Raw genomic sequence first — 15000 nt, forward strand, 5'->3', positions numbered from 1 at the left:
TTGCCACTTTATATTCTCTGATGAAAGGAAATAATGAAATCTTTCATCTTGGCGCACTTGCCTAAGCCACTTTGCTGCTGCTGCTACGGATGTCTTCAAGTATATCTTTTCGGGTCTTCCTTTCCCTGCTATGAGGTGTTTAAGGCTTCTTTGTAATTCGTTTGTTTCCATGGTGTTCCTTAGCTCCAAGTAGAGTGCATGTGTTATGCTACAACCATAAAGGCTGATATACACCTTTCCTTACTTTTTGGGATTTGATTGGCCCGGTGAAATCGACCCCAACGACTTGGAATGGACGACTTCCTTCGTTTCTGTCTTTCGGTAGATTCCCCACTGCAGGCTGACTACCTTAGCCTACCTTAGTCTTAGCTGCAGTACCCAGTAACCTTCCCTGATCTTTGCCATTGTTAAGCTGCCTCCCCAGTGTAGAGTGCGGTAATGGGCTTCCTCTACAAGTTTTTGGTGTAGGGGTGTATATCAGGAAGGAAGATCGGGTAATGCCCTTGAACACGGCTTCAACATTCCAGAATCCCTTGGTCATTTCATTGAACTCCTAGCTGTTGTTTATCGTCACTCTCTTTTTGGCTTTGTATTCCTTGGGAATGCTATGGCCAGAATAGGCCAGAATAGGTCATGGTCTTGAATCTCTTCGTTGGTCAAAGGTCCTGTTGCTCTCTTTGTAAAATGCATGATCCATGCACCGATTCTCACCAAATTTCTCAGACTGTACTTCTCAAGTAGCTTATCACGAGAGTCACTTGATACGGCCACCATGCAGAGCACATCCTTGATCATCTCAGCTTCCACTTGGCTCTCGGAGGTAGTTTCTGTCACATGCTCTGGAGGCTACTCACTTTTGTTTCAAAGCCAAACCGGTCCTCACCACAACAAATTACAGTCGTTAAAGGATCCCCTCAGCTTCGTAGGTCCACAGGGTTTCCATTTGTTGGTACATGGCACCAAGTGATTTCTGGATGTGCTTGGATTTTTTTGTATTCGTGTATTCGCCGCTGTCAAGCCATCCATAACGTCACAGGGAAACCTGCCGATGCATTCTTTAAGGTGGCACTTGATGGCTCCCCCAAGAAGAAAAGGTGATGACACAAGACCGAACAGCGCACAGGTGAATCTCAACGAAGCACATCTCTTTCTTCTTTTTTAATAAGCACTTGTAAAAAGGCATCTTTCTCCTGTAACATTTTAACTAGGTGCTTGCGGATTGGCGTCAGCAGATGCATCATACATGACCCTGAGTTTAGTACTTTCACCGACAACAGGTCTGTGCATAATGTAGAACTCTCATCCCTGAGGTGTGTGACTGGCAACTTCCACTAACCCTTTGACCTTTGCCTTTTCAATGATCTCCACATACCCTTCTCTCACATTCGTGCATCATAGCTTGGTTCTGAAGTTTGGGAGCCTTTTTAGACTTTTAGCTTAATTGTTTGGCAAAGGTGGCTGGTTTCCTTTCCAAGGAAGGCATGTTTCGTACTTTTGCTCGGTGGTATGGACTAGTCATTCAAGAACTTCTGCATACGCTGTCTGTTGATCTGGTCCTGTTTTTCAAATTCAACTTTTTCCGCAGCTCGTTTTTCTTGCCCTTTTGTCTGCTTCTTTTAGAATACCGTCAAAACCTCGGCTCCATTCATCTACTTCTTGTTTAGATTCTCCATTTATAAATTTCTGATACACCACAGATTCCTTTAATTCACAGATGCCTTTATTTTTAGACGTAATCAACGCCTCGTGTCAGTGTTTTGCGCAGCACCCACTTCATCGCATTTGTTAAGAGTGAACTTCAACTATTACACTTTTCCCTCCAGTTCCTTGCCCCGTAGCTCCATTTCGTAAATTATCCCCTTTTTGAAATCCCTTCCTGTAGGTCAAAGATCAATTCTCTTGTTCTCTATCCCGTCTGTCCACAATGACGCAGACCTTTCCTCTTGTTTGAGCTCAATTCACAAAGTATGTCCTGTCAGAGGTGCTACTTGTGTTGGGAATTGCCTCCAAATAGATAGCCAACACTCTCACAATAACAACTGCTTTTATTCTTGATGTATTTCTCACATTCTCACTTCTCCCTTGAACACAACACCATATCTAATTTGGATGACACACTTTTTCCTTTCAACTTACTTCCGATATCACGTGTCTTTCCTATTGTTAAAAGTTCCAAAGCTCGATCACTTCAAATTCTCGCTTCCACTTTATATCAATCACTTGTCACTATACACTTTCTGACAGTAGTTTTTGTCGTCCGTTAGTCATTCAGCTTGTGTGATATTTACTAAAACTATTACTCACATCAAACATAACTATTAGAACGTAATGTGAAGTGCCACAAGCAACTGCAAAAAGAGTTCAGACAGTACATCCCTAACTCCCCTCCCCCCCTCCCGAAGCAAAGTTGTTTACATCTGCACTTGGCATTCACACTAAAGGGCATCAACATTGAAAAAGGGAGGGAGGGTCGTTGGGACTTTTCTTATGAAATGGAATTGGCATTTTAGGAAGAAGAGGTGAATTTTCGATTCAGTGTCTCAACGTTTTTGCAACTGCTTGTAGTTTTCCACCCATATCAACCATGTGAACGTTAGCCCTAGTAATAGAAATGGGCCCACACATGGACAGAGAAAAACTCTTACCAGGGTGGGAATTGAACCCATGACCTCCAGGATAGATTGCCGCTGTTCTATCGACTGAGCTACAAGGTCAAACGGCAGGTCGTGGGAATTTAAGATGTCAATGTCACGGCAATGAATATGTACAAGTATTAGGAAAGGTTACGCTTTTGCAAATGAAATGGGCCCACAAACGGACAGAGAAAATCTCTGACCAAGGTGGGAATTGAACACACGACCTCTGGGTAGCTCAGTCAGTAGAGCAGCCGTGATGTAACCCGGGTCCTTGGTGCAATTCCCACCCTGGTCAGAGCTTTTCTTCGTGTGTGTGTGGGGGCCCATTTCCATTGGTAGGGCTAACGCTCACATGGTTTATATGGGTGGAAAAGTACGTCACATTACTTTCAAATAAATAAGTCTGTTGAAATATAAGTTCTACATGGCCAACGTTTGCAAAAACATAACCTTCCCTTGTATTACTCACATCATTGTATTAAACTCAACTTCAGTGAGATAGATAGATAGATAGATAGATAGATGGATTTATTGAATTAATTAAATCGCAGCCAAAGGCTGAATTACATAACTATGTACAAAAATTTTTAACAAAGGCTTATATACAATTTAAAATTATGCTAGTGAAAATACGTGAAAAATTGTTAATTAATAGGGCTGATAAATTTTCTGATATGTCTAGAAATGCACCTAATTAGATGCAGGCCAATTTTATTAAGCATCACAAAGTCTCCCCTTGCTCTTCTCCCCAACTTTAACATTACTTGTGTCTCGGAATACAGACAACTAACGTCAAAGTGTCTCCCAAATGCTGCTCCTGGAATAAGTATAAACACCTGCATTTACCCTAAGCTGAAAATAATGCTACGTAACCCTTACTGTTACCTTATTGTTGGAAATAAGTAGCAAAGGATTAGACTTAAAGGGAGACGTGCATTTAATTCTGGACATAAATGCAGATGTCATTTTTTTTTTATCCATTCCATAACAGCTATCATATTTACCTCTTGTCTTCTTCGTCTGTTTGGGGTTCTGTCATCCTAAATGCGAGAGAGGATCGATGTTCTATGCCATAGTCTAACCAAAGAAGCAAGAAAACCAGACATTTCTGTCACCAATATGTTGACCGTGTGTTGATACATACATATGTTAACAATTCATAACTGATAGAATGGGACGTATACACACCCCTCACAAAACTTTCTTACAGTAATTTCTGTCTCTGTATGTCAAATAAGTAAACTTTCGATTTCACCAGTCTTTCAAAATCATAACTTCAATTTTAGCACAAACATATTTTTGATAATAACAATGGAGCACAAATAAAATCATCGAAGATGCCCGGGCATTAGAAAATAAGCAATTCTAAAGTTGACTTCCTTTTTGCTACAAACACTATGTTTGAAAATACGTCAAAGGTTCAAAGTTATCATTTTTGAAGAAGTGAAGATTGCCTTGACTTTTTCCACGAAGCATTAAAACAGAATTAGTAAATTTTACAACTGTGTCAATCAGTGAAAAAAGTATTATCTAGACATAAATGAACGTTATTTGGGCAGGGCCAAACAAGTGCAAGTTCTTTACTTTACACGTTCACAAACTCCCCAAATCAATATCGAAAGTTGTCAAAAAAGATTTCAGATGATTTGGCCCTTCAGTGGTTTGAGATTGACATTGAATTGAGATTGATCAGTCTAAAGGTCCCTGACATCTACCTTTTGTCTTCAACATGATGGTGAAAATGGAAAATTTGACAGAATAGAGTTGGTAACCTTCCGACTATTCCACAGTTTGTTTTAAATTCTGAGATGAAATCTTACCTTGCAGAGAACCCAGATCTTGCGTGGGATCAAAGATCCTATCCTTCATTAAGAATGTAGCTCCATCTATCTTCTCGATTTTGGTTCTTGACTGAATGTGGTTTAAGAGATCCTTGAATGTCTCTTCAGGATTACATCGGATATCCAGGCGATTCCAAGAAGAAAATCCAGGCAAACCAGTAATGTAGACAGAGATGAAGAGGACCCTTACTTCAACCTTCAACTGAGACCCAGAGTTGATACCGAGGCTTTCTAGGGTGCCTGTGTCTTTCACATGGGAGAGCTCTCTTCCGTTGACATGAAACACAGCCTCTTGGTTATTCTCTAGATTTCTGCACGATGGTATTTTTGTCATTAGATCGCTTAGGGGTTTTTCCTTATCAATCTTCAGGGTACGTAAATCTCCGTTATGAGAATTTTCTACTGTTATCTCGATGTATTCAGGAATAGTAACATCTACAGAAGGGTTTGAACTGCACAGAACTTCCAGTGGAAGGCTGCTCTGTGGTGTGTCAGACAATAGCGTTTTCCCATGATACATCTTCTGGTCCTTGATAGGCACTCCAAGCTTCGTTTCTACTTGTTTCATTAGATCATTGACTTTTGCTTGGCTCGGTCGAACTCTGACAGGGATGACTTCACTTGTTGACACTTTGATGGTAATATCTAGTTCAGCATCAATTAACTGTAGAATCATCCCAGGCGTTTTGATCACATTGCTGTTTGAGAAAAAAGGATGGAAAATCTCGTTAGCGCAACACAAAAGAGAGAGAAAAAAGGAAAAAGAAAAGAAAAGGCAGAGTCAACCAGAGTCAGTTTTTAACTTTTTAAGGGGAGGGGGGGGGGGGAGGGGGACCCACCCCTGTCATAAATTTGGGAATTGACACATAAAACATGCCTACATAGTAAGAGGCAATTCTCGAAATATCAAACATATAGCTTGATGGTGAAGCAGTCAGGACAAAAACAATAGAAACATGTTGGAATGTATGTGTTAAATATTTGCATATCATCCTCTTTCCTTTGTCCTTGTCCTCTAAGCCTCTTTCAAGCTGAATTTTAATATATCGAAAAAGCCCTATTTAAGGAAGTTCGCGCCAAAATCTTCCTACGGTGAGATTTTCTTCATTTCTCGCCTAGAGTTAGGTCATAAAGTACTTACTCAAAAAAAAAAAATGAAAAAAAAAAAAAAAAATAGGGAATAGGGAGTCCCCAACTTTGGCCGTGGAAAAATGTCTTAATTTCGAGAAATCGGTCATAATAGCGAGATGTCAGGAGATGTAGCCTCATCTGCTCATCCATCGAAAATCAGAAAAAAATAACTGTTGGAGTGAAAGTTTCCGTACATAGGTTTTAGGAGTGAGATTTTAGATAATTGTATGCCGCTAGGGATGTGGTAAACAGTAGAGTTCATCCTCGACGAGCTCTATCCGTTGCAACCACTACTCGAATTCGATGGCACGAGGAAAGAAAATATTAAAAGAAAGATAACTTCTGACGGAGGAAATTTTTTCATTTCATCGTATTTTGTAGATAGTAAGTAAAGTAAGTGATTCATTATTTAAAAAATGGGGGTCACCGATGATCTGAACGAGTAAAATTGATGTGATTTTGCAAAGCTCTTGGAAAATTTCGTTTGTCACGCTTTTGCGTGACCTGTCGGGCAAGGATTGGAACCCAAGAGAGGATTTGATCGTTGAAGGGATGAAAGGTTTCTGCCGAAAAAAAAACCTTTCTCGAGCATAGCAACGAAGTTTTAAGGAAGCGTCATCTTCATTTGGTTGATGTTTTGTATAATATCTCCCCATTGCCGTCATGCTCATCTTCTGGACTGTGTTTTTTGTGAAATTTAATCGCTTCTTGTTTCCACGCAGGTCCGCACTATTCAAGCGTACGAGGACGAAAATACTGCTCTATTTTCACGAAAGTAAAGGAGAAGAAGTTTAAAAACATGCATTCACTTTGAACTTAAGTTCGTAGGGTAATAAAATCATTTAAAAAAACAGCCCCATTAAATTTACGCAACGGTTCGTCCTCGAGTTTTCCAAACTTTCAGCCACTACTCGATCAGCTACCTTTTCCAGAGCTTTTCCATCCTCCCGCTAACTTCTCTTTTCACCCGGTGTTTTTGTCACCATGTTATTTTAACTAATGTTTGAAAAATATGTATGAAAGTCAAGTAGACTAGTGCACGACTGATAAAACCTGGCGAATATCAGTCGTGCAGTAGTGTACTTGACTTTCCTAAATATTTTAAAATCAATTTTGACTGACCACGATCCTCTCTGATCCAACGCTGTGCAAGGCTTATCGTCCACGGTTGTTGCAAAGGTTTTGAAACCTCAACTTCACTAATGCTCGAAGTAATGGGTGACACATTACAGTCGCATTACCTGCGCAGTAACGTTGCGCACAAACAATTAGCGCGAACGTCCTCAAGTCATCTATCTCACTATGAATTCTGACAACTGAAACTCTAAATCTGAATACTTTGAACTCGTAGTAGTTTCCAGTGCCAGAGAGTTTCCAGTTGAAGAACTTAGCACATTTTCGATGGATACGGAATTCACAAAGCAAGCAAATGATACAGATGTTGTCACTGACGTTTCCAGCGGTTATATTTGCTATTGCCTGTGTACTGTTCTCTGTTGTTTTACTGTCCAACTACAAGTTTGCAGGAATCTAATTAGTGTTGTACACCACCCCAACTGCCATGGCGACTGTACGTATAAAAAAACTACCTACAAATAAACCAGTAATTAAAAGATATCAAGATCATATGCAACAGTAGGGGTAAACGGTACTCATCAAGCATCAATCTGTTGTTTGCCAAAAATCGATGAGGCAGTATGTTCTCATGTATTAAGTGCATGCCTTCGGCATGGCTACAGAAAAAGTTCTATAAAGACAGATAAGGTTTGAAATACAGCTACGGTTGAGCATCTGACTGGCATTCCTTGAGACGCTCTAACTTTCTCTGTTTTTTTTCTCTTTCTTTTTCGTTATCTACTAAATATCTGAGAAAGCAACAAGTTCTGCAGCTTGGCATAAAATGATCTACACAAGAGCACCTTTGAAAATGACACAGTTTTCATAGTTGGTTTCCAAGCCAGAACCTGTTCCTGTTTGGAAATCATTAACTCAGAATGGTGTTGCAAGAGAAACAAACCTATTCGGAAAAGGCTGTCGATCTGGGTGCAAAAAAAACCCCCACAGTTCATGGGTTTAGTGGACAACAATACAGGGAGTAGGGATGGCCGAGTGGTGAGCGCACTCGCCTCCCACCAATGTGGCCCAGGTTCGATTCTCAGAATTTCATTCATTCATGTGGGTTGAGTTTGTTGGTTTTCTACTCTGCTCTCAGAGATTTTTCTCCAGGTACACATATACAATACTAATGACCCCTGGGTTACAGCGGTCTTACTAATATCATCCCTTTCAAAGAGAAACTATACACGTCTTAATATCTTTCTTACCAGTTGTTACCAGAAGATAAATGAAAAATATTAATGACAAATAATAAACTCAATGAAAATGGAAACAAGCAACGTTAATTGTGATTCCAATGACCTCTTGACTCAGCACTTTGTCTGATTACTATCGAATGTTCAGGCTCTGGGGTGGGTGGATAGAGGTGCACACTGGGATTTCAACCCAATCTGGTGATGGGGAAGCTACCATGGGGGATTCAGCAGTCAGCATGGCCACAGCTGCTGTAGATGGGGGCCCAACAGGACTGTCCACCGTGGGCAATGATGATTTTCAATGGTTGGGATGACCTGCTGATCTGAAGGTTGTTGATCACATGACACATTGCCCAAACATCTGCGTCACTCGCTCTTTACTGGCCGTTTTGCTATACGATTATTTCGCTTTAGCTCTCCTTTCTAAATGCTTTTCACACACCACGGGAACTGGCAAAGATTGGCGTAACAATGATTCAGACAGGCATGATCAACCTTGCTCAACAGCAAGAGAATCTCTTTGCCGGGAGTAAGTCATACCTTGAAGTGGAATGTTTCTATGCTACAAAAAGCTTGTAAGCTGGTCAGACTATTTTTAACATATAAGCCTTAGGGTACGTTTCTTTGGGAAAATCCAAAAACGGATTTCTGATCTCGGATCAATGCATTCCTTAGCTTAAAAAAATCGCCAATTCCGAAAAAAGATTATTTATTTTCTATGACAATGCAAATAAACAGACCCAGAAAAGAACATCAGCAGTTAACTTTGTTTTGGAGAAATTCTTCAATGAAAATGCCACCAGACAAAAATAACCTTAGCGACTGGAATGACGAAAAACATACTTCTTTAGCTGTAGGAAAGGTTCTAACAATATTAATGCTGTCAAGAAACTTTTTAGTGTAATTTCTGGTGTGAAATTTGCAGGAAATCTTTTCGACCTATCGATGTCTTCGATCGTCCAGTAAAAATGGCGCGAGAAAAACATTTGGGCTAAACTGTCACGTACGGTAGCTTATGTGTATCATTTTTGCATGAAAACTGCTTGTCAAAAATACTTTTTCCAAACCCTTTCCCAAAAAAACGCTGTAGTGATGAATCTCAAAAATCCGGATTTAGATTTAATCCGAAGTATCCTCCTTGAGTGTGGATACTTTGGATTCGTGATCCTTTTTTGGATTTTGCCAAAAAAAAAACCCCGCAAAATACGTAAAAAGAATCTGTTTTCGGATTTTCCCACCCTTAGCAAAGTTCATAAACTCTTGCAAGACATATTGGGGTCCGTTGTCTGACAAGAACTTCTTGGGAAGGCTATGGTGGAATAAGTGTGCCTTTGTGACTGAAATAGCATTTATTTTTATTAACTTTGCCTTAAATACAGAGACAATTAATGAAATAAACAATAAATAAACAAATAAATTAGGTAAGGCTGGAACCCGCAACAGCATAAGCCAATTACTCTGGGACCATGGTATCCTAAAAAGGCTAAAAAATACTCGAGTACATTAAGATAACTAAGAGAGAGAAACAAACACTTAGAAAGAGAAAGAAATATTTGCATTTAAGTGGCACGCGGTGTTGCATGACGGACAAATGGTCTTCCAGGTTCGCGGGTTTTCTGGGTTATAGCCGTATACCACAGCGTGCTAGTAAAACTGAAAAACTTAAAGATTGGCGTGAAAAGTTGGTAGGTTACCGTCGCAAAATCCTTCAATACTAGAAGCCAAAGTATTCCATATGCGAGAAGACCTGTTCAGGTAGGACCGCTCAAAAGTGGTAGTTTTGCTTAAGTGCACCTGGTAATGAACAGATCCTGGATTGCTGCTTGACCTAGTGTTGCGAGTATTGCAAATGCGAGGCATTACGGATGGATTTATCTTAACAAATTTGTTCACTAACTTGTAGAAGTACACTATGTCTAGATATTCATGCCAGTAGCTCAAGGGGTGCATAATAAACCTAACTAATCTTTCCTGATACGACATGTCGCATCTAAAAGGTAGACCTAAGATAAACTTTGTGTCTAAAGGGCTGTACTCGTTCTACCTGCCTCATCAGTTCTTTAGATTGTGGCGCCCACACCTGCGTTGCATAGCCCAGGTGAGAGCGCACAAGAGCAAGTAGATGCATCTTCTAATCCTAGAACTTTGGATAGTTCTAGTGTTCCTCCTGACATATGCGAGTAGTTTGATTGCCTTGAAGCAAGCCTCTTGACCACATTAGATTGTCACAAATCCAAACACTGAGATCCTTTTCGCAGTTGGTACGCTCCAGTGTTGACCCACACAGTGTGTAGGTACTCTCTATGGGATTGCGCATGCGCGTAATGGGCATGACCTTGCTCTTTGTGCTGTTGAATACCATATTTGTTGTATCCGCCCAGTTACTAATGTTGTCCAGGTCTTGTTGAAGCTCCGTAACGTCGCTTTGCGACTTGATGGCGTTGAAAACCTTTGTGTCGTCCGCAAAGGCAGCCACGTGACTGGATTTGACAACCCCTGGCAAACCATTTGCAAACAGCAAGATCAACATGGGACCTAGAATGGAACCCTGGGGGACCCCCGAGGTCACTGACCTACACTCGGAGGAACCCCTTAGGACGGTCACTCTCTGTTTACGATTAGTGAGGTAGGAGATGAACCATCTCAAAAGATTCCCACCGAAACCGTAGTGAGTCAATTTCGCAATCAGTTTCCGGTGGCTGACTTTATCGAACGCCTTCGACATGTCTGAGAAAACTGTGTCGATTTGTTCCCCTCTATATAGGTGGAGTCCGATTGTGTCAAGGACCTCTACTAGTTGAGACACAAATGATCGTCCACTCAAAAAACCATGTTGACATGCATGGATCTATTGGTGCACTCTCTCCTTTATTCCATTGAAAACATCACCTTTGAGACCACTGAGAGTAAAGATATTGGCCTGTAGTTCTCTGCATGTTGTTTATTGTCCTTTTTGTGAATCGGACATACGTTAGCAGTTTCCACTCTGTCGGAAACTTTCCGAGTCTAATTGACTTCTTAAATAGGTTGTAAAGTGAGGGCGCAATTAGATCGACCATTTTCTTTCAGTGGCCTTGTTCGCATCAAGGCCTTTAATGACTGATACTATGTCACTAGTTGTAAAGATGAGGTTTGACAGGCAAGGATCTGGGTTTGCCTGTAATAAACTCTCTGTATCAGTGTTAGTGTTACTAGCAGAGTCCCTTGTGAACACAGACGCAAGATAAATGTTAAACAAGTCTGCAATTTTGTCCTCATTTAATATGTCAACTTCAAACCAGTAACTGTAGCGGTCAACTGTCAAGGCATATCACCATCAACTTTGCTTGAATAGGTCCTCTGAAACAAACTACCACAGGCCTTGTGGAATTTCATAAGACAACATCGGTTCTTTAGGCAGGACCAACTGTAACTAACACACATAAAGGATAATTGCCTCCCGCATTCCAGGTCAATACACATCACTTCACAGGCCCGAGGCACCATACTGTCACCATCCTGATGTCCTTGGTGGAGTTAACTCAACATCTTAGGTTGTAATTTCAGTGGTATGATGACCTTAAGAGACATGTACAGCACACCACGATATACAATGAGTAATAGTGATGATGCGCTGTTGGAACATGAGATTTATCAGATGGCCAGCCATTAGCCACAAACGCACTCAGGACAGACAGCACTTTGTATTGCAACCTTTATGTCCTCTAATGTACCGGGGTGCATTGCTGGGGAATCTAATTCTAGGGTCTCAAGTTCTATTCTGAACAACTCATGGTCCTTCTAGAAGAAGAAATAAAACACTTTTTCTTGAGAGCCACTGGTCGTGGACAGTTTTAACACAGCTCTTGTCAGGTTATCTGCCAAATACCCATACACTATTGTGAACTTAAAAGGTTGAAGCTCTAGCATTGTACGCTACAAGCATTTAGGGGCATTATTTCAAATGGTTGGTGGTCTGAACTTAGAACAAAACCTTGCTTGCCCTACAGGTACTGGTAAAACTTTGTACATGCAATTTTGATGGCCAAACACACTTCTTCGATAGGAGCATAGTTCTTTTCAGTTGCTGAAAATGTGGAGCTGGTGAAAGCCACGCACTGCTTGTCTTCCAACAGTGCTCTAACAAGGCTTTGTGACTGGCATCTACTTGTAACACGCATGGCTTGTTCACAAAAACCAATTCAGCATTATGGCACTTGCTATCACCTGCTTGGCTTCTTTAAAAGCTTGATCATGCTGAAAGGACCACGACCGGACTACATTGACGTGTTTTAGCTCACTAAGTGGCTTCACAACTTAGCAAGAGTTGCACATAACCAGGAATCCCTGAATCCCTAAACATCTTGAGAAGGATCTATGGCAACTATGGCTTTGACATCATCGGGATTGGGGAAATTCCATTACCAGTGAGAAGGGTTCCCATCCAGGTTACTTTTTTACCTTGAGATGAAATTTCTTCCGATTCAAGGTTCACTTCTTTGCAGTGCATCATCAAGTGTCATAAGTTTACACCACGAAACTTTTCATCAACAGTTTTTCAGCTTCCAAAAACTATGACGTCGTCACTCTTAATAACTAAAATTATCTTTCAAACCTTCCAGCACCTCATGTTGCCTTTGCTGGTACTCTTCCGGCCACAAACTGACTCCAAACAAACCAGTCACAGCCACTGGTAACACATAAATGGTTGTTAAAAATGAAGAACTGTAATCCAACACAAAGTTTGTGAACCCTTTGTAAACATCCACACAGGAAAGAATTTCAGCATTGTTCATCTTTGGCAGTAAATCATCAACAGTTGGAATAGGGTACTTCAGGACCACGGAGGCTTTGTTAATAGTTTGACTGGGGTATATACAAACGTGTATGCTCCCATCAGGCTTTTCTCTGCAAACACTGTTCGAAATCTGCCGAGTAGGCTTCGTAACGTTTTTTTTTTTTACGGGGGGTGGCTGTTAACTACCAAACCTCTGCTATGGACCTCTGGAAATAGTAGTTTCTGAAGTCCCTTAACTCTATAGTTTTCCTTTTTTGCCAAGTGAGTTCTATTTAAAATTCCTTTGTCTGGTTCGAATCACAACCATATTTGGTAAATCACAATTACCACAAATCAAATCAAAAGTTGGGGAAAACTGGAGTACTCAGAGAAAAACGGCTCGGTGCAGAGTAGAAAACCAACAAACTCAACCCACACATGACGCCGAATCTGGGAATCGAACCTGGGCCACATGGGCGGGAGGCAAGTAATCTCACTACTGTGCCAAACCTGCACATTAGGGTTTATAGTCGTCCAAACTTCCAAATACTTTATGAACATCCTTAAAATGTCCAGCACTATGACCTTGATCAACTTTCCCCAAGAAACTAGTACATGAAGGACACTACAGGTCAGGACAACTAGTGATGGCCTCTCTATGAACAACTGTAGCAGTACCATGTACTACACTGTCACCCACCACTAAGTCAATATGACTGGGTGAGTCCGATGCAGCATGCACTACTGATAATTTGATTGAAGCAAAGAACGACTCAGATATGACTCAGGATGAGACTCATCCCTGGCAACAAGGTCTTCCTTACCACAGTTCCGATACACATACTTGAATAAAACTGCACGACACTTTTCTCTACGGTGCCTTGGCTTAGCTCCACAATAGTTTGAGTGACTTCGGTGTGATCCCTTGAGCTGAACAACACTTTGGGGTTGATGGTTCTTTCCTTTCGAGCGAGAGCTGCCCATTTGACTAGCTTCTCATCTCCCCGTACTTGCCTCATCAGCCTTTTTTCCATCCATAGAGGATTCATAGTCCCTCCTTGTTTGAAAGATGCGTCCCTTCTTTGTTCGCTTGGCTTGAACACTCATACTGCGTTCAAATCTCTTGATGAGAGCTTGAAGAACACTTTTACTGGGTTACTGCTATCCTCGACAAATAAACCAAGTGTGTTATTACTTGGGTTTACTAATCTCTTCATCCCTTCTTGGAACCGCAGGAGCCTGGACATGCACAAATCCACAGAGCCTTTCCGTCTTTGCTGTCAATGTCATATTGGCAGAGCCAGCTTTAGGAACAAACCATCCCATTACATACACATTTGAACTGTAGAAGGAATCAAGTTGATTCTCAAGTACCGGTAGTAATCAGGGTTCGAATCCAGTTCAAGCCTGATTTTTTTAGAGTTTCCTTTCGTTACTAACTGGGATGATCTGCACCTTAACTTGATTTTTTTCCGCAATTCAAATATATATCAGCATTCATCATATCTACATCCTCCACAGGCTCAATACGAACTCATGTAATGATCAGCTCCCAGGTTCAAATTCTGTTCAGCCAAATTATGTAATATTTCTCAAGTATGCATAAATTACATCTTTTAGTAGTGTTACAATACGCACGCGCTCTGCCTAGAATTTTCCAAGTGATCTCATACTCTGTTTTTGCTTTCTTTAAGCACCATACATATTTGTTTAGCTCAGTTTGATTACTGTATTTTTCTGTCCTAAAGGATTGCTTGTGGTTGGCGAACCTCACCTTAACGTCCGTGTCCGTGAGCCCTACATAGTGCTCAGTCCCCTCGCTAGATGTGACAGAAGCCTGGTAGACAATGCCCTTTGCTAGACACTGGTTGTCGAGTGGGCACTCCTCTTTTTTCCTGCAGTTGCATAGCTTTTCTAAAAGATTTGCCAGTTTGAGGTCACCACACTGACCGGAGGTCAGAGTTAGTTAGCAGCTGCCGGAATGCAGGTTTTTACTGAAAAACGTGTAATTAAGAAACAATGTGTAAGCAAGTGTGATGAAAAAATAAACGCATAAATGCCGCGTTTATGTAAATAGTATTATAAGATCCTGAAGAGTGGGAGCGTCAGGCTACTACAAAACAAGCTTGTCGATTTGCAATGGAAAAGTAGTCCACTCTTCTCTATATATATATTACAGTGTATCAGCTCTTCCTCAAAATATTTAAAATATTTAGCGAGAAAACGTTCCTTCAACACTTCTTCCACAGAAAAAAAATGTAAATGCTAGTTTTCTTTGTTGATTATTCTGTGCAATCAGACCAGTCCGTCAGAGCCGTTATGTC

General features: G+C 40.9%; 1 protein-coding gene across 1 annotated transcript in view; it reads right to left on the minus strand.

The window, feature by feature from the left end:
* LOC138020741 (uncharacterized) overlaps window positions 1-15000 on the minus strand; it is a 67303-nt gene that overhangs the window by 12591 nt on the left and 39712 nt on the right. Inside the window, exons 9-10 of the mRNA XM_068867674.1 lie at window positions 4457-5175; window positions 3641-3713 (exon numbers count right to left, since the gene is read on the minus strand). Coding sequence (XP_068723775.1) covers window positions 3641-3713; window positions 4457-5175 — 792 coding nt within the window. The remainder of the gene's footprint in view (window positions 1-3640; window positions 3714-4456; window positions 5176-15000) is intronic.

The sequence above is a fragment of the Montipora capricornis genome, chromosome 10 (assembly GCF_036669925.1).
Source record: "Montipora capricornis isolate CH-2021 chromosome 10, ASM3666992v2, whole genome shotgun sequence".
Classification (NCBI taxonomy): Eukaryota; Metazoa; Cnidaria; class Anthozoa; order Scleractinia; family Acroporidae; genus Montipora; species Montipora capricornis.